At 49.0% G+C, this 27164-nt stretch overlaps 1 protein-coding gene across 2 annotated transcripts; it reads right to left on the minus strand.

Annotated features, from left to right (window-relative positions):
- Positions 1–224: 224 nt before the first annotated feature.
- Positions 225–24171, minus strand: DCTD (dCMP deaminase). 2 transcript variants are annotated; one of them, XM_059384492.1, is made up of 6 exons: positions 24068–24171; positions 22435–22549; positions 21936–22071; positions 4218–4334; positions 2815–2911; positions 225–1550 (listed from the first exon to the last, which is right to left on the minus strand). In XM_059384492.1, exons 2-6 carry the CDS (start codon positions 22540–22542, stop codon positions 1472–1474), a joined length of 537 nt encoding a protein of 178 aa, XP_059240475.1. In that variant the 5' UTR covers positions 22543–22549; positions 24068–24171; the 3' UTR covers positions 225–1471. The 2 variants fall into 2 exon arrangements, with proteins under 2 accessions (XP_059240475.1, XP_059240474.1); XM_059384491.1 differs by lacking the exon at positions 24068–24171 and adding an exon at positions 23804–23890.
- Positions 24172–27164: the final 2993 nt, after the last annotated feature.

Raw genomic sequence — 27164 nt, forward strand, 5'->3', positions numbered from 1 at the left:
ATCGGGGGGACAAGATGACCCATGAGATGGCCCGCACCTGAGACTTCAACCCGGTCCCTAGAGATGCATCACCCATCAACCCCAGGGAAGCACCCAGCCTGTCCCTCAAACTGTCCTCTGAGCATGAAAACATATGTGATGTGTTCCACAGACAGTACAGAAATGACAGAAATGGAGAGTTAAGCCTCTAGTGAAAATATAAAAACGAACATACTTCTGTGCAGTAGATTTTAATAAGATTTTAATATTATTGGTGAAGAACCAAATTACAGATCACCCTAGAATACAGAGCACAAAACCTCAGAGACAAAATAAAAATTCATGAAATCAGAAGAGCACTTTAGAACGGTAATCATCTTTAGGATAAAGAACCCATTTTCTCAACAAAGCTACTGAGCACATTTCATAAAAATGAAAGGAGATTAGAGACGAGGCTCACAGTCACAGCCCCGAGCCGCCAGGACTGGGAAGGTGAAGACACTGTGCCAGCAGCATCGTGGGTTCCTGTTACCCACAGATCTGGACTCAACTTCGAGTCTGAATTCCCTCAAGTCTCACGCACAGGGCAGGAGCTCCGTGACCCCCTGACTGCCGAGCAGCCCTGGACGTGAACCGGGTTGGCACGTGGAGGAGCAGCGATGCTTCCACAGGGTAAAAGAAGCAGGTGCACGTGCCACTTCCAGCCACATGACCCTGATGCCCCAGCCATGGTCTTGGGGGTCGACAAGGGGAGACAGGCTGTCTCTGTTGCTCCAGGAACAACTCATTATTCAGCTGAAGTAACGTAAGAGCTCCGTGTGTGGTGTAAACCAACCCGGGTCCCCACTTCCGGAAGAAAAACATGCCACCTCCCCCCAACCCCCCGCCGGGGGCAGCAGGACTGCAGAGGCAGAGAAGGTAGCCCGGGCTCAGCTGTGCTCATGGCTTCTCAGGAGAGCCTGGGTGGGTGGCTGGCGGTTTCTCTCAATGCCCTGAAGCCAACACGTCCCCATTAGCTCCTGGCATGGTGGAGGGGGTCCTACTCCCCCACCCCCCGCCCCACTCAAGGGCACTACACGTTAGTCATGATTCATTTGGGTCAGACGTTTAAATCAGTGCATGCGTTCATCCTACCAGGAACACAACAATTACTGATTTGTCGTCCCGCACCTATAGCAGCGAGGAGCGGCTGTCCAAAGCCACCAGCATCCCAGCAAACCAGGAGACAAAGCAGGAGGCACCCCAGGCCAGCCCTACGAGAAAGGCCATTTACAGGTTCCTTGGTTTTAAGCCCTAAATCAACAGTCTAAACAGATGCAGATTCCATGTGACCAGAGAGGCAGTCGGGAAGATTTGAGGCTTTACATCCTTTAGATATCTACTTTTGCTGTACTGGCTATTAAAAAGTTATGTGTAACTTCAAGATGAAAGGTATGAGCAGCTTCTTAGAAGAGGATAATCCCAATCTTTTGGAGATTTAATGAGATGTAACTCACTGAAGCTTCTGGCTCGGTTTGCTGTTAATTGAATCAAAGTCGATGACAATCTTGCTGCACTTTGGTGTGAATTTCCTAAACACAAGAAACAAAATATATCAAGATATTATCCAGCAAGTCGTTAAAGCAATTTGTTTACTTTGGCTTAACCTACATTTTCTGTGGGGAGGAAAAAAATTTCCCGGGATTCGCTTGATATCTTATCTCTATAGGAGCCAATTACAGTGCACCATACCGAGAGGAACACAAACCCGAAAAGACTAAGACAAAAAAAGAAAAAAAAAGATGCATGCGGTGGCTCCGTCTGTATGTTCTCCAGCTAGCTGAGTTCACGAATTATCAGGGAGTCAAAAGATTTCTAACAAGTTAGCTGCACAACATGATACCCGATTACTAGCTTTCCCAACAGATTTCTCTTCCTTCCTAGGAAACTTCTGCAGCCAACTTGGAATTGCTCAAAAGCAAAAAAGGGTAAATTTTCTTTTGTGTCTTGTACTAACAGCAAAACAAACAAACAAAATTAGCTTTAGTGACGAGGAATTTTTAAAGTCACGTTCAAAAAAATGCAGATGTAAAAATTTACTCAGGTAGCCTCTAAAACAGCTCAAAGGAAAATATTTGGGGACTAATTGCATTCTTGTAAAAAGCAGGTAAAAGGTTAATACCTAATTGTTATTATGATGTAAATAATCTGGATTTAAAGTCTCAGAAGGCACAACAGTTCAAGAGATTCATTATGTATAACCCCTGTCCCCAGTGATGAGCACAGCTACTGTAAAGGAATTGCTTTGAAAGCTTTCAATCCCAAAAGAAGTTTCCACCTTGAATCAAAGATGGTTGAAGGGACCTGCCGGGAGAACATACCTCCCAATCTTTGCCTAGCAAAGATAACCGCAGAAGTCAAAATGACTTCCAATGTCCATTTAAAATGTTGCTGTCAGAAGAATTCCTGGTGTTTCAACCTTGCAGGTTCCTTTCATTCTAAATTCCCAATGTCAGAGTTGTTACATTTACAAAATTTACCAAGGTTTAATGTTACTATTACGAAACCTGTGAATTTCACAATTTCTCGCTATTGGAGTAATTTAGCCCGAGCCCCGGAAAACTCCCAACATTCAAGCGCAGTATCATCCATCAGATTATCTTCTGATACTCCTGTCCCTGCTTTCAAAAAATCCACTCCCCACACCATCTCGAGATCCTCAGCCCACGGCACTTAAAAAGAGGCTTCCAGGTGTGGAAGTCAGGCATCTCGAGAAGAAATTAAATGTCAGCCAAGGTCAAATGCGTTTCTTCATCCGGCCTCCGCCCACCCTTCCCCCGAGCTCTTCCCGCGTACCTGAAGGCCACCCCAGCCATATCAAACAGGCGCCGCGCGGCGGTCATCTCATCGCTGTCATGGTATTTGTCAGATATGAAAATAACTTCTTTTATACCTTCAAAGGCAACAGCAGCAGAAGCAGCCCCGTTAGTATAGCCACACAGAGCTACTGCGACAGACACGCGGGGGCAGACGGAGCCCCGAAGCGTCCGTGATGAATTACCCTTCCCGAGCCTGCTCGCCCACAACGGCCACTTACCGCCACCCGTCTCTGCCACCTTCCGAGGCAGCAGACGACAGATTATTTTTAATCTGCCCTCCAGTCTTTATGGATTTTTTTTTTTTTTAAACAAATGCAAAGTGAAAACATGTCAAGTAGTCAAGTCTTGATCCGATTAACAAATTTTCTTTACTGTGGGCAATCCGGTTTCTTTATTCACAGGGCAACTAGTGGATGAGGCTGGGGGTGCGGGAGGGGGGAGTGGAGCGTGCTGGCAAAAATCTGAGGTAAATGCCCTCCCTGCTTCTGAAAATGGCTCTAAGAACTGATTCCAGGCAGCTCCATGGACGGCAGATCCGCTTTCTTCTCCTGTCCCCCAGGGCCGCGCTAGCCGGAGGGACACACCTCCCTCCTCTCCCCCAGCCTCCGGGGGGACTGCAGGGAAGATGGGTATGAGTGGGGGGAAGAAAACTCCCAGAGGGTCGTGCACCACCAAGGAAGGAGCCCAGAACATTCTTCGCCAGGGGCCGGCCCCTGATTCTGCTGCCACCGGACCTCCTCCCCTCGGAGACCCGCCGGCTCCTGATAAACAGGCCCTTTAAACCACGTATCTGGCTAACATGGTAAGTCTTTAAATCCAAGCTGAGAGTTTTATGGAGACAAAGTGCAGCCGAATCTCAGATGTGACAGCATGAAAAAGGTGAAATATTCAGAATACAATGGCGTAGATTTACGGTAACTGTAATGTAAGGAAAACTTACAGTAGTACCATTCGAGTCTGATGACATTTATATGCAAAGACCGGTTTGCGTCCTAAAACCTCTACCATATATTAATAAAAATTAAAATTTCATATACAGACTCCCAGCTGACCTTGCTTCTGACAGAAGTTCATTTCTCTCCCTCCCCCTAATCTATGCACGACGTGTCGGAGAACGGTGAATTGGCAGTAATTATATGCACTGCCTGTGTTGTTTCTCGGCAGCCGGCAGTTTAAGAAGTTGCAAACTAAATTAAAAACATGCTAAGAATCACAGAGGACACAATTAGTCTTAGACTACCTGGCACCAGTCAGAAACAGAACACAGGAAGTACCTTGCGAAGTTGCTAGTGCAATTAATTTGGATCTAAACAACAGCGATTTCAGATCAAGCCCGTCTGCGGCGACGCAATGTGACAAATGGGAGGGGGCCCCTCCTACCTGCCTGGATGATGAGCTTGGCACACTCATTACACGGGAACAAGGCGACATACATCGTGCAGCCCTTCACGTCGGCCGAGTTCTTGTTCATGATGGCGTTCAGCTCGGCATGGCACACTGCGGGTGTGAGAGAGAAGGAAAGGAAAACTTAACATCGCGACTCCCGAGGAGTTGACTAATGCGGCTGAAGCATTCCACTCGCCCCTCTTTGGGAAAAAACAAAAACGTGTATAACAGACTCGATTCCTTAAAAACTGACCGGGAAGAGGAAGGACAGAATACCAAATGAGGGCCACGCAGCCCGACAGGTTGGTGATTAGCCGCAAAACTGTTCGCCCTGGCAGCCTTCGGTCTGCAAGCACCCCAGCAGCCAGGAGAGGCCAAGGTCAAGTATCTTCGCCCACCCTGAGCAGGGCAATAGCTCAAGGCTCCACAAGACCCTGGGGTACGGGGTTACGCACATAAAATGGCTCATTTGCCTATTGATACGCACATGCGGGGATCTTGGCCGTGACCGTGAAGAGGGCAGGGTGCGATTTCCAGAGCAAGGGTCAGGAGGTAAAGCAGAGCATTTCTATCCCAAGGGATTTCCTTCCCCTCATGGCTCTCGACCCCCATACACACGAGAAGGATGCTGGCAGATAACTAGTGGTTCGTCTTAGGTAAGAAAAAGTTTCCTCTACTTACTGGAAAGCCAAGTTCTGGCTATCATGGCCCATTCCACCAATGATCCCCACAGAGTGATCCGAGGTCACTTGCAGATCTGCCTGAACACAGTTAAAGGGAGCAGCCTCCTCTCCTCTCTTGCAAACCTGTAAGTCCGGCCATCTTCCCGGGCGCTGGCAAGGTGTGCCCTAACGAGCTCACAAGGGCGCTCCTCCTCTCAAGGCAGTGGTCCTCCCTGCTGTGATTGAGCTGGGAATCCCCTACTCGCACTGGGAGGCCGCCCCATTGCTCTCCTACACTGGTATTTAAGTTTCTGGGTGCGTTGCTAAAACTCGATTATCCTCTCCCTGGCAGTGATTTGCAAACCTGTCCTTGCTCATCGGGGGTGTGGCCTGGGATTAAGAGATTTCCCGCCTGATTCCAACACGCAGATGCATTGCAGAAACACTTTGTTGCAGAACCCTCTAGTAAGTCCCAAGATACCTAACACATACTAAGCGCACAAGTGCCGAAGTCAATGTTTATTGAACAAATTAATGACAATCTGGCCGTGGTCCAAATCATACAAAACTGCTGGAATTATAAATATGGAGGGCCTCCAGGGGACCCCCACCCGCCATCCTCTCCAACTGACCAACCTTCTGCCCTGAACAGCTTCTTCTAGGAGCATGGGAGCCTTAAATGAAGAGTAGCTTAGATTCACAGTTCTTGGACATTGTAGCCCTGATGTACTTGCTTAGTCAACGAGCCTTTATTAAGATCACAGCCCATCAGAGAATAGTCCCCGCCGGCTGGCCACAGAGACACCTGAGCCACTCTCCTGGGGATGGCAGGAGAGAGAAGAAAGGCTCCCCGGCTCAGTGGTGTTGAGGACACTGGCCTCAGAGAGGCCCCCTTCAGCCCCATTCACTTCCCTGGTGACCAAGATGTACCCCAGGAGGGATTAACACTTGCTCCCTGTTAAAAACAATTAGATGTAATGGTTTCTCTTATTTCCCCCTTGAGGGGAGAGACCAGTAGGTCTTCGAGGTTCTTTGTAAATTTCCCAGAGTCTGATGCCCTGCCGTGAACATAATGGGGGTGAAATATTTATTGAATGAATAAAGAAGGAGATGCAGACTCCAACTGTTGATGGTGATGCTGGGAAATCCAGGAAGTCCTCTTAAATGCAAATATCAAGAAGAGGCTTTCCCATCAAAAAGTATTTTTTTATGGTGTTGGTATTAATCTCCAGAACTACAGTTTCTGAGTCTGTTACTCACTGTTACTACCATCTTCTTTTGAATCTCTAAGAATGGTCCTATTGACTGCAACTGTCTTCCTCCGATTCATCCCAGGCAGTTTGGGATAATATTGAACATTGTATGGTCTGGATTCATTCACGAAAATTACCACGTGAAACCGATTCTCTTGGGCCCCATCCGACATCCCCGACATCCCGTACTAAGGGCAGCAGATAGAAATGAAACTTGGAATGATCAACAGAATTCCCTTCTCTTAGCTACAAAATAACAAGAAGAAAACTACAAAGCTTCTTGTTAGAAACACGGCCTACTGGGCTGTATGAACAACCGAGTGTCGGACACATGGGAGACTCTATTTTTTAAGTTTTAAATTCTTCCTTTTGATCTTTATTTTTTTACTTAAATTCAGTTAATTAGCAGTGTACTCAAGGCCCAGTTGCCGCTCGAAGCTACGTGACCCTAGATAAGGCGTGTCCTTCCTGTATTTCCCACTCCAACAAAGTGCATTTCCAACTAACTAAATAAAAATGAATTTTGAAATACCAAGTCATCTAATTCCCAGCTTTTTCCTATTGTGTGTCCAGTTTCCTCCCTCCTTCCTCTAGAACAGCTGACCTTCTCCAAGACAGTCTCTCGACAGCAAATCCTGAGCCTTCTCTCCTAAGGCCAAGGGCAAGAGGCAGCCTTGGCCCAGCCCGCTGGAGGCCCCAGCCCCTCCCGACTCAGGCTTTCTCCATTCTGCATGTCCTTGGTCTCCACTCTCAAGATGCCACCTTCTCAGCACTTCAGATCTCTTTTCTTCTTCCTTTCAAGACGAAATCGTCCTGCCTCCAACTGCAAGACTAATTTATTTTTTAAACAATCATCTCTTGACTTCATCATGCATCTACAACCTCTGGTTTTTGCTAAACCAATACTTTTCAAACTGTAGGTCAAGAAATCAGTTTAGTGAGTTCCAAACAGCTTGTTCCCTCTTTTTAACGCAGGGGAATGAAAACAGATGAGATCAGAATGCGTCCTACATGGCAAAGGTTAAGTCCGGTTCCTAAAAACTGTCTGAGTTCCTAAAAACTGTGTGTGTGTGTGTGTGTGCGCGCGCGCGTGCGTGTGCGCGCTTTAGGTGTGAACTGTTTGCTGGGTCGCCATATAAAAAGCTTGTAACTGTAGGGCACCCGTGCGGCTCATTCGATTAAGCTTCGACTCTTGGTTTTGGCTCAGGTCATGATCGCAGGGTCATGGGATCCAGCCCTGTGCGGGGCTCCACGTTCAGCATGGAGTCTGCTTAAGTCTCCCTCTCCCTCTGCCCCTCCCCGCCTGTGCGTTCTCTCTCTCTCTCAAAATAAGTAAATCTTTTTAAAAAGCATGACTATGGAAAACTGTTGATTTCTGTAATATGTTATTAATATTTACAACAACCAGCGGGGGGTGGGGAGAAAAGGCCTTGATTTGCGAAATCTGCGGATTTCAGTGTGACCGCTCCCACATGCCAGTTTCAAGGTCCGGGCATGACAGAGAGTGGGGAAGAGAGACGCAGGGTTTGCTCAGGTGCGCTGGTAGGAGCGAGCTCCCACGTACACCCCTGGGTGGCCTGATCTTCACCCAAACCCAGGCCTTTCTGGGTGAATCTTTGGATTCACCTGCCTGCCGGGCCCCCAGTTAGCAACAGCTCTCCACTGGAAACCCTCTCAGGCACCAGACACCATGGAGCCTCCTACTTCTCCATGGGTCCTTTTCTTTTTCTCGCCTCTCGGGGGATCTTCCAAGGCTCAGTCCTGCTCTTTCATTTTTCTCCTGCAGTCCCTAAGTCTTCCTGCATCTGTAGTGTCTCAGAAAGCAGATCGATGTCGTAAAACCCAGTGTCCTGTCTTCTCCACCGGCCTCTGCACTGGATGGGCTGAGGTTTCGCTGTGACTTTTCTCTCTATGATAAATACTCCATAGATATCTGACAGCAATAAATGAAGGAATAAATTTATCTTTTTCTAGTGCTAGCATTTTTCCTGTGTCACCTGGGGAGAACTAAAGCAAGAGCTACAAATATATAAGAGCCAAAATCAACCAACGAGGAGTGGTCCTGTTCACGACCTTGACACGCACACAGTTTTTACATCTATAGTAAGCATAGGACAAGGTATTTCAAAGTACACAGTCCCTAGGAAGTATTCATAAGATAGCTAAAGTGTCCCCTTTGGGGCACATTTGCCAATTACCTACCTAGAATTATGCATCTATGACTAAGCGATGACCAAAAGACATCTCCAAGTACTACAAGTGTATTTGATAAGTGCAAAGAATGACACCAAATCTATCAATTATTCTCACCATTGTTTAAAACGAAAAGAATCAAATGCTGAAAATATCAGATTCATGCATATAAAGTTCTTGATTGCTAGAAGGAGAACCTCTGTTTCAGGTAATTATAAGACAATTCATATGCTTTGGTCTTTTTTTTTCCTCTTCTATTACTAACTGTCAGAATTCAGAACTGCATTAACCTTGGACCACTGAGAAGAGATTGTATAATTAGAAAACTGTATTTTTCAAATTCCCTCTTACTAGGGCTTGATTAATCCTTACTGTCTCAGGTAGGTGGTTCTCTCAAAGTTTGACAAATTAACAGGATATATTCCATCCTGGCTAGATTTAAGAGATTCAACATTTTATAGATTTGACTTTCATCTTATTAGATACAAGACTAAGACAACATCTATTTTAGCTAGTACTATTATTAAGGTTACTTCAATAGGTTTTACCAAAAAAAAAAAAAAGAAAGAAAGCAAGCATCTTGAATAATGCTAAACAAAGGCTAAGTATGGCACAAATAATTTAAGGGGTAACAGCGTGGCTCTACCCCTCACTTCCTTAGGGGGTGAGGCTCTCCCCCCTCAGCCTATTAAATGAGGGGCGGCTTGGAGGGTCACATAGGTCACATAGCCAGTTTCTGCACCACCTTCTGCCACCAATCTCCAGGCTGGACCACAGGAGCCTCAGTAAGTCTCTGGGGAAATGTGCCTCTGCCCCTGACCTTGAAGGCTCGAGGGCTGGGTGGCCACCCATGGGGAAAAGCATGGATGGTTCGCTCGCTGACAGGCATGAGGGACAGGACTCAAGGGCCGGGAAGCATCTGCTCACGAACTTCCAGAACGGAAAGGTGGGAGGCTTTCCCCTGCAGCCGATGACACACACGACGTGTGGTGCCCGAGCTCAAGTTGACCCTGAGCATTTTTTAAAATAACTCGAAGTTAATTTTTATAAGATATTTCACTTCTGTTCTTTTCATCATCGCCTCTTGAAACAAGGATCTATGCGCTTTTATTTCAAGGGTCCCATAGCTGTCAATCACTGCACCCCGGTGCGTCTGTCTACTGGGGCGCGGGCACCCTCTTTCCTGTGGTTGGAGCCCCACGGACGCGAAAAATCCATGGAGGGGTGGGGCGCGAACTCGCTCCTGGAACAGATCATTTAGGCAACTGGGGCTTCGGGAGCTAAAATGGAATTTCAACTACTTTTTTCTTAATTATTGAAAGCTGTCCTGACAGGGCCTCGTACATCACTGCCAGCCTCCAAAGTACCTATCCTTCAAGTCAATAATTTAACAGCAGAGTGGCCTCAGCATTGAGCCCCCCACCCGCCTCCCGCCACCCCTGGAGTACTACCCACAACGTTATCAAAGTCCACTACTAGGGCTTCCCCCAAACCCAAAGCATTGCTAGAATTTAGCCCCCAGGCAAGGTCAACGCTCTAGTACCTTATCTCCCCTTCCTGAACTTTCCATATCGGTCAAGCAGCTACTGAATTCAGGATCTGAGTTTTCAAAGGATTTGAACTAAAGGTGGGGGCAGGGGGAGGGACAGATGACAACAGTCGCACCACGTCCTGGAGACAATCCCGTGCACACAGGCCCATGGACCACGTCGACCATGTGCAGCCTCTGCTTCTCCAACTCCTCCAACCCCACCCCCACCCCCAGTCTTCCTGGCGACACTTCCTGGCATGCTCCAAAGCCGATCTCACTCTCAGGGCCTCTCAGGCAGAGCTATCCCCCTGCACTGGGCGGTAGAAGGAAGAGGAGACAGTTTTAAGCTGTAGGCGCGTCCCACAGACGTGGAGTGAGGAGCTCAGGTGGCAGGCGGAGCGCTCACAAGGACAGCATTCCTAGGACTGCGCGGGAACAGAGGAGCCCAGTCCTAGAGCTCAGGCCCTTGCCTGAGCCCCAGGCAAGAGGCCAGAGACACAGAGAAGGAGCAGCGAAGAGGTAAAGCTGCGGGAAGAGGCAGGAAACGGGCTGAGAGGTGGAGGGGGGACAGGGGCCAGCCCGTCTGCCTCACCTGACCACATCCACCTGCTCAGAATCAGACACCGCTGCCCCCGGCCCAACCCCGGGCAGTGGGTGGTCTTTCTATCCGGAGGATGGAAGGAACTGGGCCTCACAACCTTCTGGCTTTGAGGGACACACAGCCCCAGTGGAGAGTTAATGATGATGACTGCGTTAAGTCTGCGGGTGAAAATAAACACAGGTTCCAGCGATAAGGCAGAGGAAGCCAGCCTCGCACCTGGGAAACGTCCGGAGTCTGTTCCATGACCGCACTGTGCCCAGAGAGGAGGTCTGTAGAAGAAAAGGACAGCGGAAAGGCATTCTGGCCAGGCCCAGGAAGACGGAGATGAGTCACTCACTTCGAAGGCGGCCAAACCCTCCAGGCTCTGAGTGAAGCCCCGAATCCTGGGGCCCCCGCCTGGGGCAGCTGGAACTTCCCATCTCCACTCCCCCTTGTTCCTCAGGGCTGGACGAAAGGCCCCCGGGGCCTGGCTCTGTCTTCCCCTCACTTCCTCCCAGGGTGACCCCTCGGCCACTCCTCACAGGCTCTGTCCCCTCCACCTGCTGATTCTAGGACCCTACCCCCCTTGTGGAGCCTCAGTCTCCTGGCCTGTGAAATGGGAGAGAAAAAGACCCGTTAGCGTGACTACGGTCCGTGAAGAGCGCGGCACAGAATTGCAGCCTGGTCAGTGCTCGTGCTCCCTAAGCTCTCCGGCCCGGGCTGTCCCCCTGAGACCCGGCAGCCCCGGGCTGCTCGGCTAGGCAGTGGGAGAGCAGACGTTTCTTTTTCTCTCTGTCCTACCCTGGTCCCCATCCCCTGCCCCCTTCCTCTCTGCCTCTTGCTAAGTAAGGCTGCTGGCAGCGACGCACGGCACCCGGGGGAACCACTTAGCCCCAATGGTAGTGCTTAGGGCTAAAGAGATTTCTGACTGTGGTGTTTCCATTATGGACAATAAAGCCCCCAGAACTCTAATTACATTGCTTCCCTATGTGCTGAGGGCACACAATCAGGTCAGAGGGAGGAGGGTGTGGAAATGCTGCATTTCGTTGATGGGTAAGCCCTGCCTCGCTCGCGTCCTACCGTTTACGGGGAACGCGTGTTTGATGCCTAAGACGTACTCCAGAAACATGAATTGAAACAGAACACTAATCACTGCTTGACAGCTGTGGAATGCAAATACACACAATAAAAACTCTAAGCTTCCCTCTTGCGTTAATAGCTTACAAAGGGTAAACTGGGATGGAGCAGTGAGCACTGGAAGAGGAGTCAGGACGTGTGTGTTCTAATTAATTCCGGCTCTACTGGGCCTGCCTCAGGCAACTCACTGATCCTGTTTCGGCGTGCAGAAAATGGGGCTTAACCCACCTGCCTCCGGTTTCTGAGATGAGACAGGAGCCGTGACCCTGCCCTACTTTTCTAGGACGTGACTCTGGCAGGCCTTCTCCACTCCGCACAGCAACCTCCTCCCCGATCCCCCGTGTCCAAGCCCGCTCACGCTCCTCCTCCCTCCCCGTGGCTGACAACCTTGCCGCATCCTTCACGGAGAGGCTGCCGTGGATCACATCCCCCTGCAACTCCGTGGACCTCTGCGCCGGCTGCCCCCCTCACCCCTACCCCAAAACCTAGTGACCCTCTTCTACCGCTAACGAACCTGCCTGGGAGGCCGCCCCCGCACACCGTCGCAGACCTTCCTCTTTTTCCCTTTCTGGACTCCTCAGTCTCCCGGACATAGAGACCCCTCTCTGGGTCCCGTCGCGCGGTCGTCCTCTGTCTCCAAACACAGCTCCAAGCCATCGCTCCATGCCGGCCCCGGCCCCTCACCTGCTGCTGGCCCTCCGTCTGCCGTGCCATCACAACTGCCCGCGGCAGCGTCAGTAATGACCTCCAGGTCGCTAAACACCGAGGACATTTGTTGCCCTTCTTAAACCTCTCAGCAGCCTTTACGGAGGCTGACGGCTCCCTCCTCCTCCTTAGAGCGTGCCCCGAGGTCCCTGAGGGCTCCCACCTTGTCTGCGCCTCCACCCAACCTCTCAGCGTGCCAGACCTCAGAGACCAGCCCAGAGTCCAGCCTTTGTACCGACCCTCCATCCCCTCACCCACTTCCACGGCCCAATGTCACCCGAATGCCAAACATGCCCCCACGGACGTCCCCAACCTAGACTTCTGTCCCCACTCGCGTACCCAACTGACTAGGTGACACCCCTAGAGGGAGGACTCACAGATGCCCCACACTCCAGGGTCCAAATCTTCCCCCAAACTGAGGTGCTCAAGCTGGAACTGCCTGAGGGAGTCCCTCTCCCTCGAGGACCCCCTATCGCCCAGCCCTCTTGAGGCTGCTTCTAGAATACACCCCAGACCCATCTCCGACACTCCTACCAGTGTCACCAGAGAGACACACGTGCCAGTCACTTCAGGGCTGCCATCCTTGTTTCCATTCCTGCCCCGAACCATCCGCACATCCCCTACACACCAGCTCAATCTCGTAAATCAAACTCCTTATCCTACAGTCCCCAGCCTCATCTCGTTACTCCAACCGTGACCTTGACCGACCTGGACCTTCACCGCTAAGCGTGGGCCAATTCCTTTCCCTCCCACATAATGCTCCAAGCACCTTCCTGACCAAGGGCTTGCGCCAAGCACTCTTCTCAGCAAGGGATGTCCTTCCCATCCCCCAAACACTGACCAGCCCACCTTGACCTCTTGGGAACCCATCCGGTCCTTCAGGTCTCAGCCCAACCGTCACTTCCTCAGAAAGGAACATTCAACAGCATCTGTTGATTTCGCTCCTGTCTACCTCCATCACGGAGTCTGAGTTGCAAACACAGACCCTGGACATTTCGCTCTCTACTGCAGAGAGCCTGGCATGGGACACGCTGCGTGAATGAATGACCACAAGTAAAGCTCGTCTGAAAACTGTATTGTGATAGAACATACAGTCTTGATCCCCCATCACCAACAGACAGCGCGTAATGGATCGTGAGTATTTCAATTCCTAAAAAGTTGTAACTCACTTGGAGAAGGAGCAACGACAGGGAGGAGTTCCACTTTCCTCTTTCACCTAAACTCAAAATTAATGGCGTTTTGAACAAAGTCTTTTAATTGCAGAATTAAAAAATTCATGCTCCGTTATCACATTCAATATTTTAAATTTACTACGGCATCTATCATTTGGAAGAAGCACGGAGATAAAATTTACACCTCTGCTAATTGGCCAGGACCGACCCCCCAGAGAGCATGAGCAAGAGGAAGAGTGAGCGCCCCCTTGAGCTCGAACTCCCTTTCACCAGTTCTCCGCTCAACCCACGATTCCCTGATACCGTGTTTCAGGAAACACTGTCGTGCTGACTGATTCACAAAAGGATTTCTGAAATCCTTCCTCTCCGTTTGGTTTGGTCTTAGAACACCCTCTTATCTCCTCGAGTTCTACACCTGCCTCCTCTAGTCTATATTTTTTTGGACTTCGACGTGGGGTCTTTTTCTACCCTCCAACCTTTTTTCATCCAATGTCTAGGAATCTCCATGTTTGTGGGGTAACCTGTAACTTCAACCACCTCCTCCTGCTCGTGCGTCCTGTCTGTCCGACTTGGAGTCTTCTTAGAGCTGGCACAAGTTTTGACCACTGGAAGCACAGAGAGAATACACCCTGCTTCTACCCTTAGTAATTCATCCACACACACAGATGCGAATATCCTCTCTGTGTCACTGCCACCAACAGCTTTTTACAGCTCGGAAGCTTTCACCCAGGGTGGCTTTGGAACCTCCTTCAGCCCCACAGGCAGAGAAACGAGTCCCTAATCAAATGCAATCAAAGCTGTATTGTTTAGGGGCACCTGGATGGCTCAGTGGGTTAAGCCTTTGCCTTTGGCTCAGGTCATGATCCCAGCGTCATGGGATTGAGCTCTGCATCGTCATGGGATTGAGCTCTGCATCGGGCTCTCTGCTTAGCAGGGAGCCTGCTTCCTCCTCTCTGTCTGCCTCTCTGCCTACTTGTGATCTCTGTCAAAAAAATAAAGAAAATCTTAAAAAAAAAAAAGCTATATGTTTAATTTTTCCCTAGAATTCTAGCATGAATGGAGTTCTCAGTATCATTTATTTCATAAAGATATTGAGAAGTAAATGTCAAGTTATGTTTAGCAAGCCCACAGTCGCTGGGTATAAACATGGCCGAGGCTCCAGAAGCCTGTCTGGGATTCTGCCCTGGAATCTGGTCACTGTGGGGTCTTTCTTAGCCAATACGCAAAGACATATATAAAATCTCATCCAAATATTTTAAAAGGTCCTAAGAAGTCAAAGCAAAATGCAATATAAATATGTCCAAAAATCTCCAGGAACCCAGTTTTATTCCGTATTTCCAGGAGCAAACAGTATATACATATTCTACTTTTCTACCACTATTAACAAGGGTAACGTTGAAATGTTGAAAATGTTGAACATTGAAAAAAAAATGCAAAATAAGACCTTAGTCATTGAGGCTGATTTCAGAGACGATCGGCCCAAATCAGCAAGAACAGATGTAGAATAGATCAGCAGAACAAAGACTAACAAAACCCATCGTTGTCAGCTGCTCTCTGCACCCCCACTGCCTGGCAGCCCAAAGTTCCAGGCCAAAGACTTACTGAAATTGAAAAATTAAAGAAGTTCTATTTACCATAAGGAATATCCACTTGCACTCAGAAAATTAACGTGCTCCCATACCTAAAACATAAAATGGGTTGAATGTGACCCTAAAATTCTATTGATACTATTAAGTTTCTCAACAAACCTTTTATGTTGAGAGAGAGTACAAAGATGAACTTGAGCTCACTTCCTGTTCATTAATTTGGAAATCGCTACCCTTGGATTACTTAGGTAAGCTTGTATTACAAATTTCCATGAAGTAAACTGGGTCTTTATAAAACCCAGACAAACGCATTTTTACGAGTAGGCTGAATCCTCACAGATGAGCATTTTGGGTTTTCCTACAGACTTTTCTATATATGCTTTGCAGAATGTGCTACTCTCTGTATGTGCTTTCTAGATATTCCTAGTGAAACAGTAATATTTGGCTCGTCAAAAATAATTAACCCTGAATCTGTAGATTCAAATACGTAGACGAAAGGGCACCTGGCTGGCTAAGTTGATGGAACAAACGACTCTTGACTTGGGGGTCATGAGTTTGAGCCCCACGCTGGGCGTAGAGATTACTTAAAAAATAATAATCTGTAATAAAATAAAATACAGATAAAAATCAAATAAATCAACCCCCCCATCATGATTTGTTCTTTTCTTAAGACTATTTATAAACAGTTATCCCTGATCATGAAATATCCTTAAATTAAGCTGGTTAATTTCCAGGGGGGAGCCTCACACATAAGCTGTTGAATTTCCCCGATTGCCTAAAGCATCACACAATGAAACTTGAGTTTGCCCCTTGATTCATATGAATAATGGACTTTCTTTCTTCCTGGGATAAACTTGCTCAAAGGTTTTCCATTGATTTTATTCGTTATTTCATACAAAAGGTCCTCCTTAGGCACACCGTCAGAGCCACCACTGCTAGGAGGCCGAGCAGGGAGGGACAGCAGGAATCTGCAAGTGAAATTAGAAGTCTGCAGCCAAAGAAACAGCAAGTCATCAAGTTCACGGATCTGCCGAACAAAACCGGAGGGCGTTCGATTTCAGCTGGCTGAAGGAACAAATTTGATCTTAATTACGAAGAAGCTCTTACAAGTTTTGAGGAAGTCATAGCTCAAGAAGGATCAGCCGCCTAACTTCTTGATAAATTAGTTTCTCAAGACTAACCTTTTGGATGCCAAAGAAATACATCACGTGCGTGGCAGTCAGGAAAATGTCAGTGTTCAAGGGGGTAAGGTAAATGGCTAAGTGATCGCTAAAGTGACATCTATGCATGCTTAGCAATATGCTAACTCTAAAAAATAAAGACTAGATTTAAATATGAAATTTACAGAAGCACCACCACACACTGGTAAAACGGTTGGAAGTTGCCAGGCTAACAGAATGCCTTAATGAATTCCAGCAGTGTCCTCCCCAGCACTACCTCGTTTTTCGAGTTTTCCTGCAGAAACAGGAACCAACCCTGGAAGGAGCCCCACGTCTCCATTTCTGCCTGATGCATGAAGAATGAGGCTGCCACCCGTCTTGGGACATCGGAACCTGTGGTCCTCCCATGATGGGCATCTGGGAAACAGCAGGCAAAGCCATCCGGGCTTCTGGATTGATGAGGACGGAAGAGGAGGCCAAGCAAAGAGGCCCCCTCACCCACACAGACCTCACCAACAGGAAACGGCACGACAGGAAAACATAGGCGAGCTGGAGGAGCAGAGGGAACCCGAGTTAAAAAATGCCAAGCTCAAAAATAAATAAATAAATAAATAAATTAAAGCCAAGTTCTGAACAACAGCTCTCCAGGATGAAGGAAGATGATTCCACTCCAGCTCCCTGGTCTGCAAACTACGTCGTCAACATTGGTTACGGAGCCCCAAGGAAGGTGTGATCTCTTGAATTACCACAAGTATTTTTACCTCCATTTTATAAAATTGGTATTTTGATTAAATGTGCTTCATTCTAATGAGTTTCACAAAGAGAAAGGAACTCAATATGTCAGCTGAATACTTCATCCCAGGTTTGCAACCACTCCCTCCTAAAAATAAAAATCTTCCAAAGCTTTTTCATACGGTTAAATTAGATCAATCTGCTGCTTCCCAGTTTTTTAATTGTCACTCACGTGAAAAGGTGTCACTTTTAATGCTGACTTCTTCCTGCCACTTCGTATTACTGACAGCACCCTAGCTTTTGGATTTTTCAGGAAAAGAATGAGATAAAAGGCAGTTTCTGTGGCAGGGGGAATTTTCATTTTCCATACTCATACTACATTATAATCAAATAGTTTCATGAAGTTTTGATCCCAAGGTTGGAAGAACAAAAACACCCTTTAAAAATGCCTCTCCAGAGACACAGCCCGGAAAAAGCTCCATCTTCCTATTATGTTACAAGTCTTCCAACCTTCTCTCCTCTCCACAAAGTGTCGATCAAGACTAATGACGCTAAACTTAACAGAATCAATAAGGAGAATTAAGTTGTATATGCTGCTGGTAAACCCAAACTTACGTGGCTCCCAAGCTCCACGTCGGGGAAGCGCTGAAGCAAGCCCCATGCATGCCGCCTCATGGGACGTGAGGGCACCCATGCAAGCCCCCGAGCTCGGGGTGAGGGGTTACTTTGCCTAAGCCTCTGCATGCTCAAGGGCACGGTGCAAAGGGGAGAGAACGGGTGCTCCACTGGGCTACGACCCAAACAGCCTTTCAGAAAAACTGAATTCCCCAGCCCCATGGGGGAGGCAGTTGGGTAGCAGAGGGCACAGATCTCAGAGTTTGGAGATGTCTCCCTGCTTGCATCACATTAAGAAGGATACATCACATTTCTGGGCCTTTCTTTTCCCATCCATAAAAATGGGCAGGCTCAAACCCTGTGGGCACAGGGCCCCAAGGCACTACTACGGTTCTGGCAAGGGGTCCAAGCAGGATCCCCAGATTGCGGGAACATCATACACCTTCTCCAAACACCAATGCTGGTTCGTAAAACTCAGAGTAATGCAAAGGGTTACTGGCATCGAGAAGATTTTATCAACCATGGATTGTTCTACTCAAAATATGCCAATGGGAGCCCCTAGGTGGCTCAGTCAGTGAGGCCTCAATCTCTTGAATTTGCCTCAGGTCATGACCTCAGGGTCATTAGATCGAGCCCCACATGGGGCTCCATGCTGGGTGTGGAGCCCGCTTCAGGTTTTTTCTTTCCCTCTTCCCCAACAGGCTCTCTCTCTGAGAAAAGAAAAGAAGAGAAGAGAAGAGAAAAGATGCTAATGTTCTCACTTATATATGGAATCTAAAAAGAAAAAAAAAGCTCACCGATGCAGAGAACGGAGTGGTGGTTGCCAGAGGCGGGTGGGGGGTAGGAGCGGATGAAACGAGTAAAGGGGAGCACAAGGTACAAACTTCCAGGAATAAAATCAACAAGTCCTGGGGAGTGTGACATACGGCATGGTGACTGCAGTGAGGAAAACTGTATTGCATGTTTGAAGGTTGCTAGGAAAGCAGATCTACAAAGTTCTCATCGCACACACACACAAATTGTTTGCAATGACATAAGGTGATCCATGTCCACTGGACTTCTTATGGCCATCATTTTGCCATGTATACAAATAACCAGTCATTACATTGTAACACTCGAAATCTAATAAAACGCTGCATGTCAATTACATCTCCAAGAAAGATAAGGGGAGTTTAACTAGCATTATACTGGGGTTGGGGAAGTGTTGTTGACATTTGAGAGAGGATCCTCATGTATTCCAAAGAACAAAGACATGGCTGGTCTAGAATTTTGGATGATCCCTAAGGCTCCTTTACAGGGATTAGCACATTATCTATCCTTCCTCAGCAGCTCGGCTGCGGCTGCCGATAAAGACGGTGAGGAAAGAAAGGGCTCAAATCAAGCCCACCCAATCCCAACATTATCGCTGATCTTTCAGATTAATTTAATCTTAACATGGACGTAAAAAAAAAAACGCACAAAAAACTTGCATTTTGGCCAATTACCACCAAACATTTCTATCACCACCTCCAAGGAGATCCAAACATGTGCTTCCCTGTGGCCCGAAATCCCTTGATAAAACAAGACTGAGTGTACAGTTTAAAACTAGTCATCATTATTTAGACTTAAAGCCCATCTTTACGTGTCTTATGATGGTAGTTAACACTGAATGCCTTTTAGAAAGCATTTAATACCGTCTACGACTTTTATAGTACATCAAAGGACAAGTCTACTCTAGTGAAAGAAATTGTCTACATTCTACATTCCACATGTGAAATGGATAATGGGCGAGCACGGGCAAAGAGCTCTGAAAACCAAGAGGGAGCGTATGGAGAGTACAAAATAATGCAGACAACCAGTGTCCTGAAACTCAGCAACTACTCAATTAAAAAAAAAAAATCGTTGAAGTTGGACAAATGCCTCCACGTGTTTGGTTTGGTTTTGTTAATTCCTTTTGGAAAGGAGCTCTGTAAGGCATTTGCCTCCAGGCTGGGGAAAGGCAGTGTCTAAGAACAAACAGATCAGCTACAGGAGAACACCTCCAAGTCAGGTGTGGCCAGTAGGCGGCAAAGCCTTTGGCCTCTAGGTCACTGCCATGATCTGCCTAGGGCTGGCAGTGACGGAAGAAGAAGGGACAGGTCCCACCTTGAGAGCCGCCGAGGAATCAAGGAAGAGCGTCTACGCCAGTCCAAACACTGAAATCTTTTTACAAGAAGCCTCCGCTTTTTACAAGACTGACACCTACAGACTCCTTCCTTCGGGAGACCCGAGGGTTCACCGTGTGGACTGGGTGAAAAACACTGTGGTTGTCCTTTGTCTCAGTGTAGACCAGAAACACAGTGAACTTTTCATTCTCACGGTTTCTACGCGGGACATTGAACTGTACTGTGCCAAACTACCTTTGCCATGTACCTGCGAACAACAGACGGTTTCCCTTCCTCCTTGCCATGGAAAGCTTACAGAATCACAGTCAGGATGACATAAAAGTTTCTAAAATACATTAGCATGTTATTCATTTCAGGAACCCCACTCAGCTACAACACTAAGGCTGAGAAGACGGTTCGAACTTCTGCCAGTGCTGGAGTTAAAAGGATGAAATTGACAATGAAGTCCCCCTACTCACTGAACTACGTTTTATTCCTGGAAAACCCAGAGCTCTGGGCAGCCCCGTACCCCCACGCCACCCCCAATCCTCAGTTTCCTCCCCACTGCCAAGCAGTCTTTCTTTTTCTTTAGAAAATGGAGCGGTTGCTCTAAGCTATCTAAAAAGAAACTCAAGAGGCTTATTTAACATGATTAAGTTCCAAGAACATTAGTAAAAATATATATATTCAGCTAAGTGTAGACTTGGAATTCTTCTAGAGAAAACCCCAGAGGCCAGCCTACTACAGAAGAGTCAACAAAGCAGAAAGACCGTACATCACTCCTCGACCCTCGCTTCCTAAAGGCCCGATCTTTCCCATTTGGATGGGCTTCGTCTGCTTTACTCCCAACAGAGGCACTCCGTTCATTTCCAGACAGAAACACAGGTCCTCGTGTTATGAAAAATCTGCAACCAGCCTAAATAGGCCCATTTCCCTCTTTTAGAACATTGGATGCATTTTCTCCAGGGAACTGAAGTTAAGCGAGGCTGTGGCTTGTTCCTCCCAATCGCTGAAGTGGTTCTTCCTGGGGCTCAGATACTCAACAGGTTATAGGAAGCACCCACCCCTAGTTCAAAGCTGGACACCAGAGCTGGCCAGGCCAAAGGTTTTCGGTTCCACGCGTCTGGTTTGGGGTCTGACTACCAGCCGCCTTGGGAATACAGAGCCAGGTCTCCAGAACAGGAAGATGCCAAACCATCCATTTCTTAATGCCCAGCTTGATGGAGGAAAGATGTCAGGGTTCGAAGCTATTGGCCAAGGAAAAAATTATGGGAGGTCTTCGGCGCAAAAAGGTTAAGGCACGGGTATTAGGACCCATGAGCAGAAAAAGCTGCCATGGGGTCAAGAGGAGTGGCCCATTACGTACGTATTTACCAGTTGCGAAGGGATTAGGGAGAGCATCAATAGTCTCTAAGGAATTTTGGAAGCAAAGGTTCCCAGGAGCTTGAGCGGGCTAGCTGCTGTTAGGAAAAGGTCACTTATTGCTGTCTAATAAAACCCGAGTCATGAGACCCTTCAGATGTATATCAAAGGGTCATATGCTTGGGGGACAACTGCCAACATGTACCTTGGGGGGGGGGGGGTAGAGATAAAGGAAATTTCCAAAGGAATTTTTATATGTTAAAGTAGACTCACAGGATCCTGGGGTTGGGCTAGGATTGCCTGTGCCCCTTAGCAAAGTATTATCACGGAGGCAGCTGAGTCTCTAGAGGAAGGTCACTCCACCGGTTTCAAGGACTCGTCAGGGGCTGGAAATCTAAGGAAATTTACTAACTTCTCTTCTGCCTTTGTTTCCCACATCACAGCCCACAGTCATTTCCTCCTTCTCAGAGAAGAGCTGAGATTTCCTCTGTAGGCCGGAGGGGGGCTCTCATCAGAGCGAAGCCCTGGCCAGTCCCTGGTAAGCTGGCTTTGCTTCTGGTAGCCAAGAAACAACCTGTGGAGCCACCGTGCACATCCTCTGACATACCCCACCCCCGCCCCAGCCAGGGGCTGGGGCCCTCTGCAGAGACATCCGCCATCCATCCACGCGCGGGGGTTGTAGAGCTCAGTAGATCCCTGGAGCTCCGGGCCAGGCTGCGTGACCACTCACATACTTTCCATCACAGACCCTCTCTGAAGCATAAAGGGTCGGGGGCAGCAAGCTAAAGTAGTTGAGTAGGATTTTTCTTTTGCCCAGCTGTTGATGACTTAAAAGAGAGCGTACTTAAGCACCCGCAAGGCCAAGCCACGAAAGCAGAAGGAAACACAGCCCAGGCCCTACCGTAAGGGTACTTGGTGTCCAGCCTGCTCTCCGCCGTCCTCCTCCAAGGCAGCAGGTCGTCGCTGCACCCGTTCGGCATTCCGTTATACCCGATGCCCACGATCTTGTTTTCCGCATTCACGATGCAGGCTCCAACCTACAGGGAAACGTGCCAGAAGGTGTGGTGACCTGGCGAGGTCCTGGACAGGCAGTGCATGAAACCAGAAGCTGGCAGAGCTCCAAAGCGAGCATGTGAAGGCTTGTGAAGGGTTCTCTATCCCCTCGCTTGCTTTCGGTGGCAGCTCCCACAAGCCAAAAAAAGCGGACCCCCCAAATCCCAGAGCGGGTCCAAGAGGCCGTGAACGGTGGCCTGTGAAAAAGGTAAGCACCTGGGGAAGCAGCACAAAAGACAGATTTACTCTGCCTTTAAGCTGCCAAGGACCCGCTTCCGGCTGTGATTTGTTCATTTCCAGGTTATCTTGGTCTCTGTGTGTCCAAACATTCTAGAAAACTCACTTACCTGTGAATTTGGATCTTTGCTTCTCTGTGCCGATAAGAAGGCCACTGCCATGAAATACTCAGGCCATTCCAAATAGTCATCACGTTTTTTGCAGGGAACTTCACTCATGCTGGGTCTAGAAGGAAAACAGCGGCCGAGAAAAGCATTTTGGTTCCCCGGCTTTCCAGATCAACGCAACCGCATGTCAACTTTGCGACAAAGTTGACAATTTCTGTGACATTTACCCCGTCAGAAATCACAGATCACGGAGTCCCAGACAGTGTCTCGCCTTGAGGAAAAAAATCAAGTTAAGTTACTGTTCCAGAAGTTCAGGTTTGGCATGTAGAGTTCTGCATTCCCAAGTATTACATCTATGAACTGCTTTCTCATAGGATTTTTGTCAACCTGGTACAAATGCCTTTGCCACAAATTGTTCTCATCTGCCACCTCCCCCACTTCGGAAATAAGAGCCAGCACAAGGGGGAGGGAGGGATGATCGATCATCTGCTGTCTTTCAGACACTGTGAAGGGTTATCTTACTCAAGCTTCATTCCTAGCAAAGGTAGTACCATCCCATCTTGCAAAGACCCCCCTAAATCCCACAGGATTGTTATCCGGGCCAAATTTCCTTGGAGCTGTCCCAGCTCTGATGTTAACCGGATAATCTGTCCCTTTTCTTTCCCCTTAGCGTCCCCAGATGAAAACAGATGTTATCACCCCTGAGCATCACGTCTGAGTACTGAATCGAATGGGGAGAAACGACGGAAAGCGTCAGGTGTTACAACTGAGGCAGAGGTTTAGTACCGTGGGCTCTACTCACTCAAGGGGCAAGGCACAAGCTGATCGACAACAGGGACAGCCCCTAAACTTCTAGTAAGGGATGGGGTCCTTTCAAGGGAAACTAAACAGCACAAGGGAGGAGGGAACACCAGAACCGCGTGGGTCTCCCCGAGCATTCCTGAGCATCTGGGCGGAAGGGGTGTGTGAATTTCCCTGCACTTGGGCTTCAGGCTCTAGCCTGTGGCTTGCGCGGGTCAGCGCCTCAGACTGGGAGACCGTGAAAAAGTCGCTCCTGGGACCCATGATTATCCCCGGATTCTGCTGCCCAAACTCTGTAAGCCCTCTGAACACCCAGCCATGCTGGACTGCACAGGTTTTACCACCGGCTCCAGGGTTAGCGGCCGTAACCGAGGTCGGGCGCCAGGTACGTGCCACTAAACAGGAGGTGGGAGGGAATTGTTACTCCAACTTCAGCTTTAACGCTCCGGGGAGCCCCGAACCCCAGCCGCGGCAACTCCAGGAGGACACGCCGGGTAACCCGCCGGGACAGAATCCAGTCCCCACCCCCCTCCCCGCCCACCAGCCCCCTCGGACCCCACCCGAGCCAGACCACGCAAGCCGAGCCTCCACGTGGGCGCAGGAAGTCCTGCCGGCCCCATCCTCCCCCGGCTTCCTGGGGGGAGCGAGTCTCCGGAGATCCGGCCCGCCCAGCCGGCGCCCGCGGGCCCCGCAGGAGGTTGCCCTGGGAGGGGTGGAGGCGGGGGGGGGGGATCCTCGGGCTGCCCCGCCCCGAGCCCCAGCCCCGAGCCGGGCGACCAGCACCCCCGCGCCCAGCGCTCGGACCGCCCCGCGCAGTGGCGCGCACGCCGCGTACCCGCACCGCAGGGCTGGCCCCGGCGGGTCCTCGGCTCCCGGTGGGCGATCGCAGCCGCCACCCGCTGCCACCCGCCGCCGCGCGCCGGGAAAGGAAGTCGGGAGAAGAGGCGGGGCCGCCGCGGGGCCGGAAGGGGACCTCGGCCGAGCGGCCGCGCGCCCGAGGGAGGGGGTCCCGGCGGGCGCGCACCGGGCGGGGAACTCCCGGGCGAGGTCGCCTCCGCCTCCCGGGGCCCCGCACGCGGCTCGCTCGACCCGCGATCAGGCCGGCGACCTCCAGGACCGGCAGCGCCCGAAGGACTCCTCCCGGTCTGGCGGCCTCCCTTGGTTGAGGCGGATGGTTTGGGATTTGGTCCTGGCCGGGCGCCGACTCCTGGGTGCCCTGGAGGCCGCCCCCGAGGCCGCCGGGCTGGGACCCGCGGGATCGCCCCGACCCCAGCCGGCGCCCCGGGCTCCCCGAGCCTCTGCCCGCGTTCGCGGTCCCCAGCCTGGGCCCCGCGGGGGAAGCGCGTGGCGGATCCCAGGGCTCTGACTTGATCATCGTTGCATTTTTCAGATCCGTGAATCCGAGAGTTGGGTGCTTTTCGTTGTTGGTGGGGAGTTTCTTTCTACCACCATTCACCCCGACCCTCACCCCTCACCCCGGATCTGCCGTCCCCTTAACGCTCTCTCTGTAAATCTCTGTTCTTTGCACGTAACTAAAAGACGACCTGAAGGAGTCCAGTGCCGTGAAACTGGACCGGGCAGGACGCGAGGAGAGGCACAAATGTCTCGAAGTTACATTTGCATTTTGTGCTTTGCATGACCCGCTTAGTTTCCACTCAAAGGGTGTGGAAGGGCCAGAGCTGTGCGCTGAAGCTTGCTACCCTTTCCTAACCCCAGCACGGTGTACACACACACCTCTTAGCCTTCCCCTGTTGGGTTGGCCAGGTGTAAAATTTCGCACAGTTACAATTGATTACAAAACAAAAAGCCCCACAAAAAAAAATCAGAGAAAGGGGGCGCAGGTCAATAGGAAAGGCCGTCAGGGAGATTTCTGAAGCCATAGGCCCCAAGGAAGTAAATAAGATTTTCTCGAAGTTCAATATTCTATTGAAACCTATAGCCCCTTGTCCTGGCTGAACACAGGTTCCCGAGTAGAGAATGACAAAAGAATCTTTTCTGTGTCACACACAGGGCTTGAAGACACCGTCAGCACTCCGTAAATTATAACTACTGTAATAATCAGGAGTTCTGATCAGCACATCCCAGATCTGAGCCACTAATCCAAACAAAAGCTTGTTAACTATATTCATTTTGCCTAAGGGGGGAAGAATGATGAGAATAAACAGTTGGTTCGATCTAATTTCTCACCACCACAGACACATCACTCTTGTCTCCAAGGTCCAGCCTGTAGAGTCAATAATTAAATTATGTACTACGTTTTGTGGATGCCGGGAAAGCAAAGAGAAAAAGACTTCATCATTAACTATAGCTTTTGTTTTGTTTTGTTTTGGTTTGGTTAAGAGTCAGGCTTGAAAGAGCTACATAGATTAAGATGATGATTTTTAATGTCAAGTTAACTTCACTTGGCCGGCTTGTTGCCACTAAAACGTATTGTATACGGAGCCCTTGGTTTCCCCTCCCCCTTCCAAATCTGCTGCTTGGTCTTTGTCACACTCATCTATAGTCTTTGAGTCTTCATAGATCCATTTCTCTTCTTACCAATCTCCAGCCAATACATCACCAGTTGCTGCTGGTCCTTCAACCACAACATCATTAAGCTTTCTTCCTTCCTCTGCTCTGTAAAGACTGTCATACATAATTTAGTTACTTCTCATCATTCTCCATTTTGGTCAGCTCACACACTCCCCTTGGCAATAAATTCAAGATCCTGCTTGCTGCAAACACATTATCCTGAATGTTCCTGCGTTTCACGGCAAGTCTCTCATCTTACGAGATGACATCATTCATAACACAGGAAACCCTCCTGATTCATAGTCTCAGAACCTGAGGTTTCCATTATTCGGCTCCCACAGCCAACCCAGGCAGCCGGGGAGGAAGAAAAATGCATTCTATGGTTTTCTTACTCATTAACACCTTGTAACTCCAAGTGTGAGTGTAAGTGTTAAGTCTCTCTTGCTAATACCTTGTATTTTGGTTCATAACTGAGGATCTTTGTCCACCTACCACAGACGCAGAGGCTCACTCCGTTTTTAGCCAATCAAGAGCAAGGGGAGGGGGGCTTCCCCTAGGGGTGAACACAGGCAGACTCTGGAAGGACCATCGTCCAGTTTGGGCCTGGCTCCTCGGCTTATGAGACTGTGGGTTATATCTATGCCTCACCTGTAGCATAACCTGGAATATATTACAGGACCTTGAAGGTGGGGGGATTCCAATGAAAAAAAAATTTAAAGTCAAGGTGAGATTCTTTGGGGGTTCCCTCCAATGGGGCTCTGATGGCATCCGTGGACGTCTGCTCTACCACGATACCGCTTACCCCTTGCCCGGGAAAGGGTGTGACCTGCAGCCCGGAAACAGCCAGGGCGCCTGGGGAGCAGCCCGTGTATGCGTCAGGGGTTGTCATGGGAGAAGGGCACACTTGGACTCAAACCAGAGTTTGAACTCTAGCTCCATTTCTTACTACCCAAAGGACCTTCAGAAGACACTCATATTCTCAGGGTGTTTGTGTCCTCATCTACAAAGTCATTCAATCATTTTTTAATACTCTCCGTGCTCAGTGCTGCGAATACCAACATTGAACAAGATAAGCCAGCCCTGGCCCTCACAGGACTTACCCCCCACTACCCACCCAAACAAATGCTGAATAAATGAACGTCATTGCTGGCTCGGTGAACACAAAAATGTTATGATCAAAGTCTCCTGTTGGAATATCTTGGTTCTTAATCCAATAGTCACCTGGGTCAAAAATTGCTTTTCATAGCTCCACAACCACACTTAGAGGCAAAGCACCAAGGTTTCTGTGTTTCAGAGGAATAATTGTTTATATTTCTACAAAGCAGTCCAAACTAGAGAGAACTGTATAAACCTTAAGTACGGGGATGACCGGAATACCTGGTAAACCACAAAAGGAATCAATAAAAATTCTAGAAAAGAAC

The sequence above is a fragment of the Mustela nigripes genome, chromosome 18 (genome assembly GCF_022355385.1).
Source record: "Mustela nigripes isolate SB6536 chromosome 18, MUSNIG.SB6536, whole genome shotgun sequence".
In the NCBI taxonomy this organism is placed as follows: domain Eukaryota; kingdom Metazoa; phylum Chordata; class Mammalia; order Carnivora; family Mustelidae; genus Mustela; species Mustela nigripes.

Coding starts and splice junctions, on each gene's coding strand:
- DCTD (XM_059384492.1), bottom strand. CDS start 22,542: ATGAGTGAAGTTCCCTGCAAAAAACGTGATGACTATTTGGAATGGCCT. Junction 2,912..4,217: donor CAAGCTCATCATCCAGGCAG/GTAGGAGGGGCC, acceptor TTGCCTTTGAAG/GTATAAAAGAAGTTATTTTC. Junction 1,551..2,814: donor ATGGCTGGGGTGGCCTTCAG/GTACGCGGGAAG, acceptor TCTTGTGTTTAG/GAAATTCACACCAAAGTGCA.